At 29.1% G+C, this 17547-nt stretch overlaps 1 protein-coding gene across 35 annotated transcripts in view; it reads left to right on the top strand.

Annotated features, from left to right (window-relative positions):
• LOC105213249 (protein muscleblind) overlaps positions 1-17547 on the top strand; it is a 285776-nt gene that overhangs the window by 225050 nt on the left and 43179 nt on the right. For 18 of the 35 annotated variants that reach the window (XM_054234600.1, XM_054234583.1, XM_054234582.1 and 15 more), the window contains 3 exons: positions 1848-2075; positions 14250-14537; positions 16979-17020. The exons of 5 other annotated variants lie outside the window; for them this stretch is intronic. In XM_054234600.1, coding sequence (XP_054090575.1) covers positions 1848-2075; positions 14250-14537; positions 16979-17020 — 558 coding nt within the window. The remainder of the gene's footprint in view (positions 1-1847; positions 2076-14249; positions 14538-16978; positions 17021-17547) is intronic. 12 more of the 35 variants (XM_054234584.1, XM_054234592.1, XM_054234590.1 and 9 more) reach the window with 5 other exon arrangements.

The raw sequence follows: 17547 nt of genomic DNA, 5'->3' as shown, positions 1-17547 counted from the left end.
TTTATTTAATTATTTTTATTATAATTTTTAAGAATATAAAAAGGAAATTATTTGCTAATATTTACCAACGTCGACGTAAGTTTATAGGTAAAATCCATTAAAAGTTTTTATTGGAAAAAGGTGTAAATGAATTGATCACACATTCGTATTTTCTTTAAACTTAATTTTTTTTTTTTTTGGAAAAATACATTTTTTTGCAAGTCATTGCATTACTTTCCAAGCGCTGCCTTTTTCGAGCCCCGTTTTTTTTCTTAAGATTTTTTTATGTTTGCGAACTGTCGCTCTTTGCCGCAAAAAAACAGTTATCACTAGACGAAAGTTGCTTTGCTCTGCGCGCGTTTCCCCACACACTTCACACCCCCAACAAGAACGCAAGGTACTCAGCAATCAAAGGAGAAGGTCTCGAAACAGCAGCAATATTTATTAATTAAAAAATAATATGTTTTTTTTAATTTTTTTTGGATTTTCTGTGGTATGCTTATTACAAATAGCATTTTGTAAATATTAATAACCTGGCACCACTACATATTTAAAAAAATCTTTCAAATTTAATTTTTTATTAATTTTCAAATGTTTCCAAATTATATTAAAATGAAATTAGTTTTTTCCAGCAATTTTAATTTTAGTTTAAATACCATATAACTTAAAAACAATTTTTTTATTTTAAAAAATTTACAAAATATATTACTACTAAGACATTTTTTGTTTAATATTTTTTAAATTTAATTTTTATTAATATGAATGCTTAATACTTTTTTTAGTAAGTTTATTGCAATTTACATGTTGTTATTGTGTTATTTTACATATTTGTTATTGTTTTTGTGTTCGCAAATATGCAACTAATTCGCTGTGATTGTATTGATTATGAAAATTATATCAATAAAATTGTAAATCCAAGACGAAAATTTGCTTGCCGGCCGGCTAAGCGCTAGAATTGAAATGCGTGTATAATTTGCTGCTGCAACCACAACTAACACGCCGTCGAACGCGCCAAAACTCACCGCAACCCTATTGTGTTTCGAAAAAAATTAAAAATTAAAAAAATAATAATATTTCTAAAAAAAGTTGGCATGCAAATTTACAACAACAAAATTGTACTTACAAAATAATCGCTGTGTTTCAAAACAAAAAATGCAATAACTCAAAATTTGCTACTACAAGAAAATTTAAAACTTTTTTTAAATGCCTACAATTGTACTCAAAAAATAATTTCCTTCCATTATTTCCTCCCAACCACCAAAAAAACAAAAAAAAAATAAAAATGTGAAAACAAAAATTAAATGAAAACAACAACAACCAACACCAACACTACCGCAATCGCCAACAACAACAATTTCGACTACACCGACACCTACAAAATTATTACCACCACCAACACCACCACAACCACCGCCACCAAAACCAAAACCACCACCACAATCACCAACAATAATTCAAATAAATGCAACAAACAACCGCAACAACAACAAATGCAACTGCTGCCAACGCCATACTGCCAAAATTGCTGCCGCCACCGCCTCTGCCGCCGCCGCTGCCACAATTACACCAACAACAACTACAACAAAAACCACCAACTTGCAAACCCCGCCATGTGTCTATCTATCAATCAACACCAACGCCTGCGCCTGCGCATATGCAACGAAAAACCATAAAATATGGAAAAACGCTGCAAACGAATTCGAATTGATTTGGATATCGTACACCCACGTCAACTGGGCGCGCAAACGATGAAATATTTGTTAAAAAATCTCTAATATTCAACAACAAAAACAAAAATATGCACACGCTTCTGGATATGTGGAATACGAACAATGTATGTGTGCTGCCGCTGCTGCGCTTTGTTGTAGGTTTGCCGTGAATTCTTGCGCGGCGCCTGTAAGCGCGCCGAGTCGGAGTGTCGTTTTGCGCATCCGCAGGATAGCGTCGCCCGGCACGATGACGGTTCGATAACGGTGTGCATGGATGCCGTGAAGGGTCGTTGCACGCGCGATCCATGCCGCTACTTTCATCCCCCCTTGCACCTGCAGGCACAATTAAAAGCGGCGCAAACGCGCGCCACTGCTGTCGCTACTGCGGTATGGCTATATTGTTCTTATGAATTTATGATAATTTAAACAATTTCAATTTTTCATTTCTTATGATTTTCATTTTATGTTTTTAAATAATAAGAATGTTTATTGATTTTGATACTAAACTATTGCAAATCAACTGTATAACACACTCAGAAAATTAAATACTTGCGAGTATATAAAAATACAGGGTGTTGCAAACAAGCATACGCCTGCGGCGTGGTTGTTGTAGAATGATAGAAATGCTTTTCTGCTCTTCAATGAAAATTTCTGGAAATTTTTTTTAGGAATAATACGTAATTTTTAGAGCAAGTAATTTTACAAGTTTAGGACCTCATTTCTCAGCAACACATACTCTAATTGTTGTAATGGGCTCAACATGCATTCACTATAAGGCTATAATTTTGCTATAAACTTGCTATAATTTTATAGCAACGCTAAACTCGAAGGGAAATCAAACCCTTTATATTTTGATGCCCGTAAAAATAAATTCTACTGATTTTCATAAAATGTACAGTTCCTATAATTTTTATAGAAAGTGAAATTTTCAATTACTTCATACAAATAATGTCGGTATATACTCTGAGACTGAGGATATAATCCTATATATTTTGCTAATTATATCCCAGTAAATATACCGTTCTCATATTTTTTATAGCAAGTCAAAAAACCTTTGCAATGACCTCATATAAATAATAATGGTATATAATCTGAGACTGAAGTTGTATTCCTATATATTTTGCTAATTGTATCCCAGTATATATGTATACCGTTCCCATAATTTTTATAGCAAACAAAATACACTTCCAAAAGACATTTTATTTTTAAGAGTAGATAGACCGTGATAGATTCTCACATCCACTTAATTTGCTATAATTTTTATAGCATGTTAGTAAACTCTGTTTATGAAACCGTGTCAATTTACTACACAACCACGACGTAGAAAAATAAAATTTTACTTTTTATTATTATTTAAAAAATTGTTTATTGTTGTGCTCATGCTTGTTAAGTTGAAGCTTAACACTAAATAATGCTTACTTACACAAATAAAAAAGATAAATAAGAGAGACCTATATGTATGCGAAATACAAATATTTCAAATATATTATAACAAGTTTGTGACTTATATATTCAACTAGCTTTTATTTTTCGTTCCTTTTAATTCAATCATGTTTTGCAATTTATGCTCCACTGACAAACTTTTTTTTTACTTTTTATATACATATTTTTAGTCAGCTGCTTTCGTTAAGTTCATTATGCAACTGCGAATTTATTTATTGAATGTGATATTGTTTAATCCTACTTAGTAAACAAATATACGCAAAATCCAATATTTCATTATAAATAATAGCACTCTATATTAGGTATTTTGAGGAAACTAAAACAGTTAATTTTTTTTAGTTTTAAAATCTTGCTTTTAAATAAGTAAACTAAATGATTTTTTACTTAGCAAAGATAGAATTTTTAATTAACAATTCAAATTCTGTATGAAATAAAAACAGGACAAGTTTGATTTCCTTTTTCTGGCGCAATAAACATCAACAAAGTTGCCATAATTTTTTATAGGAACCAGTTACTATAAAAATTTCGAGTTCAGAGTATGTATAGTATAATAATTAAGTAAAATTTTTGCTATAATTTGTATAGAAATTTGTTATAATTTTAGTTCCACACAATTTTGTAGTTATATTAATTAGTTAAACTACATACTAATTAATATAACTACTATATTTTTATGGAAAAATTTCAAAAAGGTTGCTATAATTTGTTATAAGAAGTGATTAATTAACAGTTTTCTGGTCAAAAATGTTACTATATGCATAATCTAAACAGAATATACGTATAAAAAATTGCTATAATTTTTATAGTAAGTTACCTTAATAATAGTTTCCACATAATTTTGAGTAATATTAAATACTGAAAAGCATTATATTTTATTTCCCTCTGCAGAATGTTTAAATTATGATAAAATCTTATGTAGAAGACAAATGTATGTAGTTGTAATGATATAATTTCATAGGAGAATATTGATCAAAATTTTATTGGGAGATCCAACAAATACAAAATTATAAGCAGTTCTGTGTATAGTGTTAAAGAGAATTTATTGTGTTAATTTCTTAGTGAATATATTGGAGGATTATTTTCTAGTTCACAATAATGGTGAAATTATAGTAAAATTAATCCATAATTTTTTCGAAAAATTTGAAAATATTATGATATTATGCAAGTATAATTTTTAACGGAAATATTAAGTTATTTTGAATAAAAAATTAAAAAAAAAAAAATTATAGCAAAAATATAGGTAAATAGTTGCCCAAATTACAGTACTGCGTTCATCCATAAATACCATGCTCTTAAACGACAACTCCATTTAATAATATCGCGGCACTAAAAATTTACTATATCCACATTTAGCGACATAGGTGACAACGGTATTCGTGCATAATAATTATGCGGCTAATTTACAAAATATGCGCGCCAACGCCGAAAATTATGCTATAAATAATTTAATGCAGTTAAAATGATAATGTTTGTCAAACGCGCTAAATTGCATGTGGCTATTGTATATACTTCAAAATCATGTACACATACATAGCAGTGTATATATGCATGTGTATGTAAGCGGTATAAAATTTCAACTATCACTTACATTAATTGAACTGCATTAATCGCATTAATAGCAGCAATTATGCCGTGCGCGTATGCACATAAACTCACACAAATGCAAGCATATAGCCTTATGTGTGCGTGTATGTGCAGGCAGATATTATCAACTGTTTGCAGTATGTGTGAATGACTTCCAGCATTTTGTCGACAATCAAAATAAAGTTTCACACAACTATTCCAAAGGTAAATAAATAAAGCATAAATTCAGGCGGAGTGCCATGGCGTATACGCTACATTTGCTTGCGTGCACGAGTGTGCGTGAGTATGTCTGTAATGCAATTATGCGGCTATGTACACGTACATATGTATAAGCACATATGCTCAGATTGTTTTGTACGCATATGCGCGTTCAGCGCTTTACACCAGCAATAAATGTTGATTTTCGCTTTTGGTAAATTAACATTTATAACAACACATTGGCGGCCCAAACGCATATATACTCTGTATATATATGTATGTGCTTGGAAATACATATACATTTATGTACCGTTATACCAGTATACATATATCTATGTAGCCGCGTAGCATCGCACACATTTAATGCCGGCGCGCTTAATTGCTTCGGTTGGAATTTATATGCCGCACGTAATTGCCGCGTAATATGCGCGTACGCGAATGAAAAATCATTGCAGCATTTTAGGCAATTTTCAAACACACACACACACATGCAAGCATGTAAACACATACCAGAACGCATACGAGTATTATATACGCACCGAATGATTACTGTTTTCCATACGAACGTATGTTCAAAGCAACAATAAATAAGTTTTGTATTGTAATTTGAGACTTTACGCTTTGTTGTTGCTGTTGTTGTGCTTCGGCTTGCCTCTTTCGACGTCTATTAGTATGCTTGTGGTGTGTGCGCGTGTTCAGGTGACATGCTACAGGGATTTCCGTTTTCACGCCGCAATGCGATACAAATGTCAAAAGCAACAAAAACAACATGAAGTTTTCTGTAGCAATAATAACAAAAACAACAATAGATGTTGTAAAGAGCGTTGAACTTAGGTATAGGTTAAGGTGTATTGCATAGTCAGAAAATAAAATGCTATAAAAGTGAATGCAATTTACGCAAGCTTTTTCGACAAAATTAACAGCATACTGTTTAGAAATTAGAGTATTTTTATTTTATGCAACTTGTAAATATTTAAAACCAAGCTATTTACTTTAAGTTAATTTCTTACAACTTCAAAAAATGTGATTTATAATTCAAAAATATACTCGTGAGTTATTTATAAAGATAGTACTTGATCCATGCAGATTATAAAGTTTGCTATAATTTTAGTGAAACTGCAAAATGTTCAAAAAAAAAAAACTTCAAAATACTACTATTAGGTAAAAATCATTGCTTTTGAAAGGTTTTAACTTCTATTTAAGTTTGCAATAATTTTATGGCAAGTCGCTTTAGATGCCATAATTTTATAAAAAGTCGAATGGAGTTCGAAATTTAAACATAGTATAATTAATTAATTAATTTTAAGTTTCGGCTACTGTTATAGCAAGTCAAGCTACATGCTATAATATTATAGCAAGTCAAATTAGATACGAAATTCCGAAATGCTATTCATTCTTTAAATTATTTTTATTTAATTCTGCAATTATTATAGCAATTTAAATAACGTGCTATAATTATATATAATTTTATAGCAAACCAAATCACATGCTTTAATTTTATAGCAAGTCAAATAACATAAATTATTTTTCAGAATTTGCCATTTGCAACTGTTTACTTTATGAAATTTTTATTGCAAGTCAAATGAAAAATTATAATTCTTTTTAACATAAACTCGTTCAAGAATTATCAAAATCGAATATTTTGCCATAAAAACATTCTTAAATTAAGTGAAAAAAATTATAGCTAACCGTACTAAGTAAATTAATATAGTTGAAGTTTCGATAAATAATTATTTATCTGCAACAGTTCAAAAAATTTTCAGTTAATTAAGAATTTAATATTTTTTTATGGCACTAAAATTATAGCATTCGTGACACTCGATTTTTTTATGGATAAACTGGTATTCATTATTGATTAAAGTTAGAAGCAGTACTGTAGTTATAAACATAAGTTAGTTTAACACATAAACAGTAACATTTTCTTAAAATTATAGCAAATATTTATTTAAAGTTATTTTAGATAAAAAAAAACATAACCACATAAAAATACACTAGTTCTCTTAAATTTTTGTATTTGCCACAGAATTTCGGTAGAGCATATGTATTACAATACCAAAATCCCTCTTTACACCGCTTAGTGTTGCCTTTTTATAGCAATTATTTTTCAATTTTCTTACACAATTTCAGTTAAATTTTCGGCCTGTTTACTGCTTAGCATTTTTGCAATGATTTTACGAATTTGAGTTGCCACACATTGTTACCTAGCTGCTTTGTTATATAGAAAACATATATTTAAACATACCAATTTTGCAATATATTATAGTAAACTATGAAATTTTTCTATGCCATAAAAAATATTATACACGAAAATACATGTTATTAGCTCAGAATATACATACTTGCAATGCAACAAAATCCCCAAAATTAATAAAAAGTTATTATATTCAAAACCTACTCAAAATTGTTAACCCTTGTTATCTGTTTAGTTAAAGAAAATTATAATTTTTATAAATTTTTTTCTTAAATTTTTATTGAATTTGTGAAAGTTAATTTCACCTGCATTTCTATGACCCCCTCTATATTTGTATGTGTGTCAAAACGCCTATACGCTTACATTACCCCGATGCAGCGCTGCCCTACAACAGGCTTTGCTCCCTTGATTTGTATTTTCATTTTCATTAGAAATTTAGTACAAAAAATATTAAAAAAACAAAAACATTATAACAGTGTATTTGAGTTTTAAGCCATACAAAAATTTATTTAGTTTCATTAAAATTTAGAAACATATATTTAAGTACCTTGTTGTTTGTTTCTTAGCTAGTTATTTATTGGAATTAATTATAAAAAATATTTTATAGAAATGTATAGAAAGTTGAAAATATTAGAATATAAAATATTAAAAATATACTCTTAGATACTTAATAAATGCATACACAAGCTCCACCTCAACTGTCCGAAAGAGTAATCATTGAAATCATATTATTATTTTTATAAGAATTTTATAAACTCTTCCCGTACACAACAAATTTGTCATAAAATTAGTACTAAAGTGTAGATTTATACTTGCTATAAAGTTGCTATAATTTTTTTAGCGCTCTATGGTGAATAATTTCAAACAGTCAAATTTTTACAGCAAACTACAGGCTCAATAAATCAAGAGAAACACATATTTACAAACAATTCAGTTGCCATAATTTTTATAGCAAGCAATTTTTGGTACTGAAACGCAACAGCAGGATCAGAAAATCAGTGAATAGTGAATCTGCAAGCATTTAAGTTGCTATAATTTTTATAGCAAACATTTTTTGTGGCTAAAATGGAAGAACATATTCAGCAAATCAATAAAAACACAAATTTACAAAAATTTAGGTTGCTATAATTTTTATAGCAAACTCAAGCGAGTGTTTAAATGAAACATTCAAACTTCGTTACACAATTTTTACTTTTTCTGCATTTTCTACACATTAGCCAGTTTCAAATGTTTGAATATCTGTAACGTACAAGCGTTTCGCTACGAAAATTACGCATATAAATTACGCGCACGTCAGACCCAACTCAATGCACAGCCGACAGTACAGTCAAGCTAAATGAAATGTTAAAATCAATAAAATCACAGCGTCAATGAAATACGGATGCTACAACAACAAATGACATGAGTAGCAAATAACAATTACAAGAAAATGAAGTGCCTACGGCTAACATTTCAACGACCCTTTATCAGCACGCGGAAGTGACCCAAATACAGCAAAGGAATTTCAAATATGCGAAGGCAGAGAAAATCCCGAAAAAATAAGAAACAAACTCAAACCCAAATTTTCCATGGCGTACCGCAGTGTGAAAAAAAATCACGTACAATTGCCGCAAATGTGATTTGCCTTCGAAGCGCCTTAAGGTATGCAGCAAATCAGCCAAAAACCAAATAATAAGGTCATGCACAACCACACACACACCAAAGCAAAGTAGCCTAACCTAAACGACGGAAACTAAGCGAAGGGGCCTAACAAACGCGCATGAGGACAGCTTAGGTGACGGCTCAACGCCTTTGGCGTAAAATTAACCAAAAAAGCCTCAAATTTCCGACGCCCTCAGCGAGTTGTAGTGCAAAAAACAAAGTAGAACGCAGTTGCCTGTTGCCTGCTGCGGGTGTTGAAACGCGAGCATAAATACGTGGAAGATTTGCCACGTGCTGTGGCGCACACACACACATTTTAGGCTGACAAAGTTACCGGAAGGCATACGCCACAGCGCACAGCACCGCACTCGAGGGCGTACACCAACAACGAAATTAATCCGCACATAACATATTAACAAGAGTGCGCGCGGGGCCATTGCCAGGCAGAGAGAGTTCAACTCGGGTTTAACACTTTTAAGCCATTTAAATGCAAATTAACGCAAAAATAACGCACACACACATACTCCACTACTAACAGCCACACACATTCAAACACAAAGAGTTTTTAGAAGGCAAGAATATTGTTCGCTTACACACACAAAATTTCCAAACGTGCGACGCGCGTTAACGGTACACTGTAAACCGCGCGGCCGTTCGAATTTTGTGCGCTTAGCTCGCGCCCGCGCCTCTAAATATGCTAAGCCGGTTTTTTAAAACTCCCATAAATAAGCCGCGGCGACTAGCGCTGGCCCATTAACAGCGTCACACACGCCCAACGCCAGGGTTAAGTGGGCTGTAGCAGCTGGGCGGCGCAAATGAATGCGCTGTAAATTGCTGTGTTAAAGGGATTAAGCACGAAACTCGAGTTGGCCGCGCGTTAGTCATACGTTTATGCCTTTTTTGCTATTTCAAGAGAATTATAAAGTTCTTTTTCAGCGTAGATAAATGGACGATGAAGTTTTGCAAGAGTTTCTCGCATATTTTGAATATGAATATGTTTGTAGAATATTAAAATAAAATTGTCTTGTATGGCATAATGTTTTTTAAACAACAATAATTACAAAAAAAATACGAATTTAGCTGAAATATAATGAAGTAAAAAATTCATTAAATGCATATGGCAGAGGTCGTGTTGTTTATATTTATAACAACAGCAACAACAATAATCGGAAATACTAAAAATTGAGTTGAATTCGAAAAAAACTGTTTTTGCTGCTAAAATTGAAGACAATTTCAAAAATATATTTTTCATTTTATTAAAAAAAAATTGAGAAAATGCAAACAAAAATATTGAAACAAATCTTTAAACATATACATGGGTATAACTTCTAAAATTTTTGGGTATAAAGCAGGTACTATTTCAAAAAAATATGAAAACTAATACTCCATAAATTATGTTAAAGTGTTACCAGACAGTTCCAAAAAAAATTTAAAATGCAATAAAATTTAAAAATTTAATTTAATTTTAATTTAAAAATTTAATTTAAGTTTGAAAAAAAAATATTTTCGACAAAATTATATGACAGTGTTACCTGACCCTACCGAAAAAATTGTATATGCAAAAAATTTTATCACTACATTAAATAACATTAATTAAGGAAAATGAAGTTGAAAAATTATATATAATATTTTTAAAAAAAATTTTTATGTATTTGTAAAAATTTTAAATATTTTTTATTGAAAAAAAATGGAGAAAATATCAAATAATGTATTAAAAAATATATTGTAAAATTAGTAATAAATGAATATTTATGGGAAATTAGCTAATAAGTAATAAAAGAGTATTTAAACTATAAGAATGTACAGAACAAAAAAAAATGTATGCATTATTTTATTTTTTCTTTATTCTATATTATTTTTATTATCATTATTTATTTTATTATAAAAAAAATAAACTTAAGTGTAAAGGTAAAATTATTTCTTTTTTATATTAAAAAAAATTTTAAGAAAATTTTCACATTATTATTCTTATATTATTCTTAATTATAATTATTTTTTATTTTTAATTCGACAACTTTGAAGCCAAACGATTGTTGGGTATGCGAACGGTAGGTATGCGAAGAAAAAAAGTAAATACATAAGAAAAAAAAGAAACAATTCAACGATATTTGTTTTAAAACAAATAATTGGTAACCCTAAAACATTGCAAAGCAACAATAAATTATTTCCATAATTTAAAAAAACAACAAAGCGTCTCAGCGAATTATTTGCACAACTAGTGATTATTATTAAAAAAATATTTATTATTTTCCTTATTAATATTTAGTAATAATTACTATTCAAAACAAAAATATTTTTTTTTTTTACAATAATTAATTATTATATAAAATATTTTTTTTACAATTCAATTTTATTTAAATACAAAAATTATTTATTTATAAATTATATTTACATTTACAACAACTATTTTTACATATTAATTTTAACAAAGCCAACAATAAAACAAATACGAATGTGTGATGTGAAAAAAATTGGCGTTAATTGGTAAATATTATTGGCTGAAACAAAAAATGAAAAGGCAAGGTGTCTGCATAAATCATTGCCAATGGCAGGATTTTGTTGTATCTTTAAATATTCTTAAATCTATATTTTATTATAAACAACCATACAAATATTTTTTTTATTTTTAATAAAAAAATTATGCAAATATTTCCATATTTTTAAGTTATAAACCATTTTAAGTAGCAACACATCTATATAATATATCTATCAATATATTTTTATAAAATACATACTCTCTGCACACACACAACTATAGCATATTTTTCGAATATATTTCACACATTTTTATGCTTACAATTTATTTAATATAAAATATATGTTAAGCCTAAGTTAGCTTTTAAGCTCAGCACAAGCCAAACAAATAGCTTTAAGCTTCATTACAACTAACTTACTTGCACACATTTCTAACCATAACTACAATATATTTCATAATCACTGCATTTCATATAAAAAACTCAAATATTAAAATAATGGCTGTCAAAATAAGCTTTCTTAATAACAGTTCATAATTTGAAAAGCTTTTGCAGCTTTTTAAAGCATTTGCAGCATTCATTTTCGCTTAAAATAAAATATATTTATTTTTCTAACTAACAAAATGTTACTATCTTCAATAATTTAAATTCTTTATTTATTCACTTTTTATGAATTATTTTCATAATGAATTAGTTATAAGTTTCAGACTCTATAACACACAACATTATGTCACTCATTAGAAAATACAACAGTACCTATAACATTTTTGCTTCAACATTTTGATAATAGGCCTTGAAAGCTTTCACAGACCAGTACTTTCACAAATTAGCAGCTTTCACCATGTTTAAATGTTTATTAAACAGATGTTCAAAATGAAAAGTAAAACACTAATAATATATATACATATATTTCCTTAAAAGCTTTCACAACCAAATTCCAAAAGCTTAGTAATTGTAAATGGTATAATAAAGATTTACTTAAGTGGTTTAAATTAGAACGAAGCTTTTACTAAAACCTGTTTTCAATATATACCCTATAAAGGTGGAAGTTCACAAGCTCTCTAAAAGCTTCAAAAGCAATCTACCAAACTTTTACGAAACTAAAGTGTACTATTTAAGCTTTCAATGACTATTCTAGATTATAAAGAGGCTTTCCATATAGCTATGTTTCAAAGTCTATTCAATACTGGTGGTAGAATAATTTTTCTAACTATAAATTTATTCCTGATTTAAAAGCTCAGAAAATTATACACATACCTAATTAATGTGTCGTAGAGATTTTAATATACAGAAAAAAATAAACGAAGAAATAATTATTATGCTAATATATTAAAAGCTTCCGTTAAACTTTTCACTATAGTTAGCTGGTTTGATAGGTAAAAGCTCATGAGCACAGAATTTCATATAATCATTTTATGACAAAAATACTCATAAATAAATAATAGAGTAGAACGGTTTAGACCAAAAATCATTTCTGTAATTTCCAATAAGGTTTTAGAAATCATTAGATTTCCCAAAATATTTTAGTCTGAGATAATGTGAACTCTAGATTATTTTTTCAAATCAGATCCGACCAAATTGTGTAATCAGTTCATCAAGTATTACTTAAATATATAAAAATATAAAACAGCGTTTACTGTTAACACATTCCGCACTCACAAACATATATATTTTACTCATTATTGTTTAACACATAAAAACTCTCTTTTTTAAATTCTAAGTACTTAATACAATTACGTGATGAAAAACAAGAAAACCAACAACAATTTGTTTCTTTTTTCTTTTATTTTTTTCATTTCGTATTCCGTACTACTTAATTTCCTGTTACCACGCGCGCGTCCTACTCGGCACTCATAAATGTATGCTTCGTTGAATGATGGTCTGCGGACAAAATTACAAAATTCTGCACGCACGCACACACACGCACACAATATATCTAATAAATTTTCAAACATTTACACCTATTTTACACACACATATACACATGCAATTGGACTGAATCAAATTAAAAAAAAAAAATAATAATTAAAAATAACAAAAACTACAACATAAAAAATAAAAATAAAAAATCTAAAATCATTATTTAATAAAAAAATATTTAAAAAAATTAAAATGTGTTATTAACACATTTCAATAATCAAATATATTTATAAATTAATTTTTGTTTTTTTTTTTCGCAAAAAAATTAATTCTTCATATACTTAAAAAAATATTTTGTAATAAAAAAATAAAAAAATTAAATTTTACATTAATAAAATTTTTAATTTTTCTTAAATTTCTTAACGTTCTCAATATAATCGAAATAAATAATTAACTAAATTTTTGTAATAAATCAAAAAAAAATTATCAAAATTCGCTTAAACCAAAATTTGTTAAATAAATAATATACACTTGCCAATTCGATTATTTAAAAAAAAAAAATAATAATAAATTTACACAATCTATCCGTTTAATTTCGAATTTACCCGAAACTCAATTGTGCTTAATGAACCGAAATAATTTCTGCGATTTATGGCGCGAACGTCAAATACCGAAAATATATAATATAAAATTATGACATTGAAAAATTACTGCCGTTATACACAACATGTGTACAACAACAACAAACAACAAATTGTGTAAAACGCAAAATTAATTGATTGTCATTGTGTTGATTGTGTCATTAACGGACATATTACGTTTTATTGCTGCTTTTGGGCAAAATGCGCTGTTGCCACAAATCAACCGCGAAATTGCACACAAAAAAATTAATTAATAAATTTAAAAATAAATTATAATAAATTTGCAAAAAATCGATAAATTAAAAAAAATTAAAATCTATAATTAATTATCAAAAAAAATATTTAATTATCAATACGAAACTGTTAACTGTTATGTTACAAAAAATACAATACAACAACATTGCACACAAACACACACTACCAAAAATCACCTGTGCTCACCTTTTGCACCGCCAACTGACTGCCCGACTGCGCCACACACACACACCATCAACAATGCAACAACAACTCCAATAATAACAACAAACAGCACCATCATTCGACCACCAACATACCGTCGTCAGCTGCCGTCGTCGCTGCCGCAGCCGCTGCTGCCCAACAGCAGGCCGCTCAAGCTCAAGCTCAGGTCCAGGCTCAGGGCACAACGCAGACGAATGCCGCCAATGCTGCTGCCGTCGCCGCTGCCGCTGCACTCGCTATGGGTGCGGCTGGTGGTGGCGTGGCAGCGGGCGCTGGCGCTCATCATGCACAGCATCATCATCATCAACTGGAAGTGGGCAAGAAACGTGCCGCCGCGGACAATGACATGTTACAACTGGTATTTGTTTGTTCTTCTACATCTACAATTTGTGTTTTGTTGTGTTCTGTTCTTTTTTCGTTTCCATTTACAATAACTTGAATTGAATTGAATTTGTTGTGTTGCATTAACTAAGTTTACATTTATTAATTATTGCATTTATTTATATAATAATTTATTCAGTTTTGTTGTACTTGTAACCGTTTTGTTGTTGTTTAATTACTTGATTTTTGATTTGAAGTAATATTCAAGTGACGTCTAGTAACAATTAATCAACATTTCTTTAGCTCTTCTTTTCATTAATTATTATATTAAAATCATAATTTCATCAAAACGTTTCGTTTTTGTATCTATATGTATTTATCTTAAAGCGAAATTTTATAATTTTACTTTTTAATACCAAAAAAAATTCATAAATTACACATATTCACTCACATTATGCATTTAATTCGCCACTGGTGTGTGTTCGGCATAGCATATTCTTCTGCGCATGTTTATTTGCTTTTATTGTAACTTAAAAGCTTAATTGCTTAAAGCTTAAAGCGTTTAAAATTTTCAGATGTTCAGCTTGTACCACTTTCCAATCATAACTAATAATATCAAGAGCTTTCCTTTGAAAAGCTTTGAACGGTACTTAAAATTAAATGTAAAAAAAGATTTCATGTTTCCTTAAACTTAAAGATAAGAACTACTAAGCTTTGTTAAGTGGAAGCTCGCCCTAACTCTAAATGCATACCACAATATGGATAACTTTCAATTAACCGTGAATATTAATCAAAAGTAAATTAAGACTTTTAACGAAAAGTTTAAGGAAAGCTCTGAGTTCATAAAAGCTCTATGCATTGTACTTAAAGTGCATTGGATAATCAGAAAACCAAATTTCTTAGTGACATAGCAGTGTCAATTTGTATCACCGCAATGTACTCTAAAAGCTCTCTACTTATCGAATATATTTATTGTATCAGAGAAGATCAGTCAAGAAATTATTTTTTTCCCCGCTCACTAACATTTCTTACTAACAATATGACTGTGAGTAGATATGAACTACAACTAAACATACTATATAACCCAATTTTTTAAATTTAAATTTAAAAAAGAGCTTTCATCCGACTGAAGAGCTTTCATTTACCAAATTGTTTTTAATATTGAAACCCTGCTTTCCAAACGCTATTTTGATAATCGGAAATATTGAATCAGTTTCATGTTTTAGCACAAAGATTTCCGTGTCTTTGAGAAATACATATTTATATTGAATTGTCAAATAGTTATGAAAAAAGCTATCTGTGTTTGGGTTCTATTTATAAACTTAAAGATGCTAATGCTTAAATTAACTTTGCGACTGTGGTTTTAGAAACAAAATTTAAAATCTATTCAAAAGCAATTTTCTAAAGCTACGAAAAAGCTCTTAGTAAAAAAAACTGAAGTTGATACAGCCTCTTATTGTCCTTAATTACATTATCAACATTCAGCGTAAAATTTAATAGCTTCAAAGCTTTAAGCTCCATGGGTAAAAGCTTTAAGGTTTATATTTTTTTTTTGTTTATTTTGCAATTTTTTTTGCTGTTTATTAAAATTTCAATAAAAATGTAAAGTTCACTTTCATAAACAATAACGAGCACAGTTAAATAATTATTACAACAAAAAACACTTAGCGCACACGCAAACATACATATTTTGGGAAAAATAATTTTAAATTTAAAATTTGAATTTTAATTTTTACACAAACGGCTTTAGTTATTTAAAATACAAAGAGTCTATACATACAGACAAATCATTACATATGTACGTTTATATGCGCGTATACATATTGTAGTTTATGTAAAGCTAGTTAATTACATAATAATCTATTTGTAACTGAACAAACCCGCATCAATACCACTTGACTAATTTCATGTGTTTTCTTTCTTTCTGTGTATTCTTTTCTTCCACAACGTTTGTTTGCATCATTTGCGTTACTACACAATGTGTGTGAATGTTTGTGTTTGCTCATCAAATAATAATAATAATAAATTAAAAAATAAATTTAAATAAAAATAAAATTAAAATTAAAAAATAATAACAAAATCAAACCTGTACCGTCTACTAACAACAACCATCCAACGAATGTTAAAAAAATATAAATTTTAAATAATAATAATATTAACCATAAATGATGTCACCTCAATGCCTACAACCTAACTACTTTTTGCCAATGCAATCATCAACATCACCACCACACCAACAACTATTACTACTACCGCTAATACTACTACTACTACTACTACTGTTATAAAATGCAACTCTGCCTGCAACAACCATCACGCCCACTGCAACTTCTGCCACTTCTGCTGCAATATGTTTCCACTGTGCTGCGCCAACATTTCGGCTGAACTCCCATTTTCTCGATTTTTAACGTTAAAATAATTACAAAAAACAAATCTCACTAACATTGCATATTTTGTCGCAAACAACCAAAAAATTAGATGGATGTTAAAACGGTTGGTTCATTTTACTATGAAAATTTCGTAAGTACTAAACCCGCATTTTTGTGTACCTTAGAAAACTCCTTTTTTACAACTACAACTACATATCTATATGTTTCGCTTACGTTTAGTTATTCTCACTTTCATTCAAATGATATATTTTCTCTGACTAACTCTTTTACTCTTTCAAGTTGTTGCATACTTTATTTGGACTCTTTTTCTGCATGCATGAATACTTTTAAAATAAAATATATTTTATTCTTTGCCACACGAAACAACATTTTCATAAAAAAATATACTTTTGAAAAAATTTTAAACTGAGCAGAGGTATCAATATCTCTCAAAAACACCTTTTTTAAGCAAAAAAAAAAAAAATAACTGGAAAAAACTGAAAGCTTTAAAGCTTCACAGTTCTTCAGAAGCTCTTTAAGAAAACTTACTTAAAAATTTTTAAGCGTTCAAAAATAATAATAAAAACACAGACCTTCGAAAAAAAAGCTTGTGGAAGCTTCAGAACTAATAAAGCTTTTAAAAGCTTAAAGCTCTACTCAACTTCATTCACAAAATAT

Source organism: Zeugodacus cucurbitae, chromosome 6 (genome assembly GCF_028554725.1).
Source record: "Zeugodacus cucurbitae isolate PBARC_wt_2022May chromosome 6, idZeuCucr1.2, whole genome shotgun sequence".
NCBI lineage: Eukaryota > Metazoa > Arthropoda > Insecta > Diptera > Tephritidae > Zeugodacus > Zeugodacus cucurbitae.
Note: the sequence above shows the minus strand (reverse complement) of the source record. Positions and strands in the feature narration are given on the sequence as shown.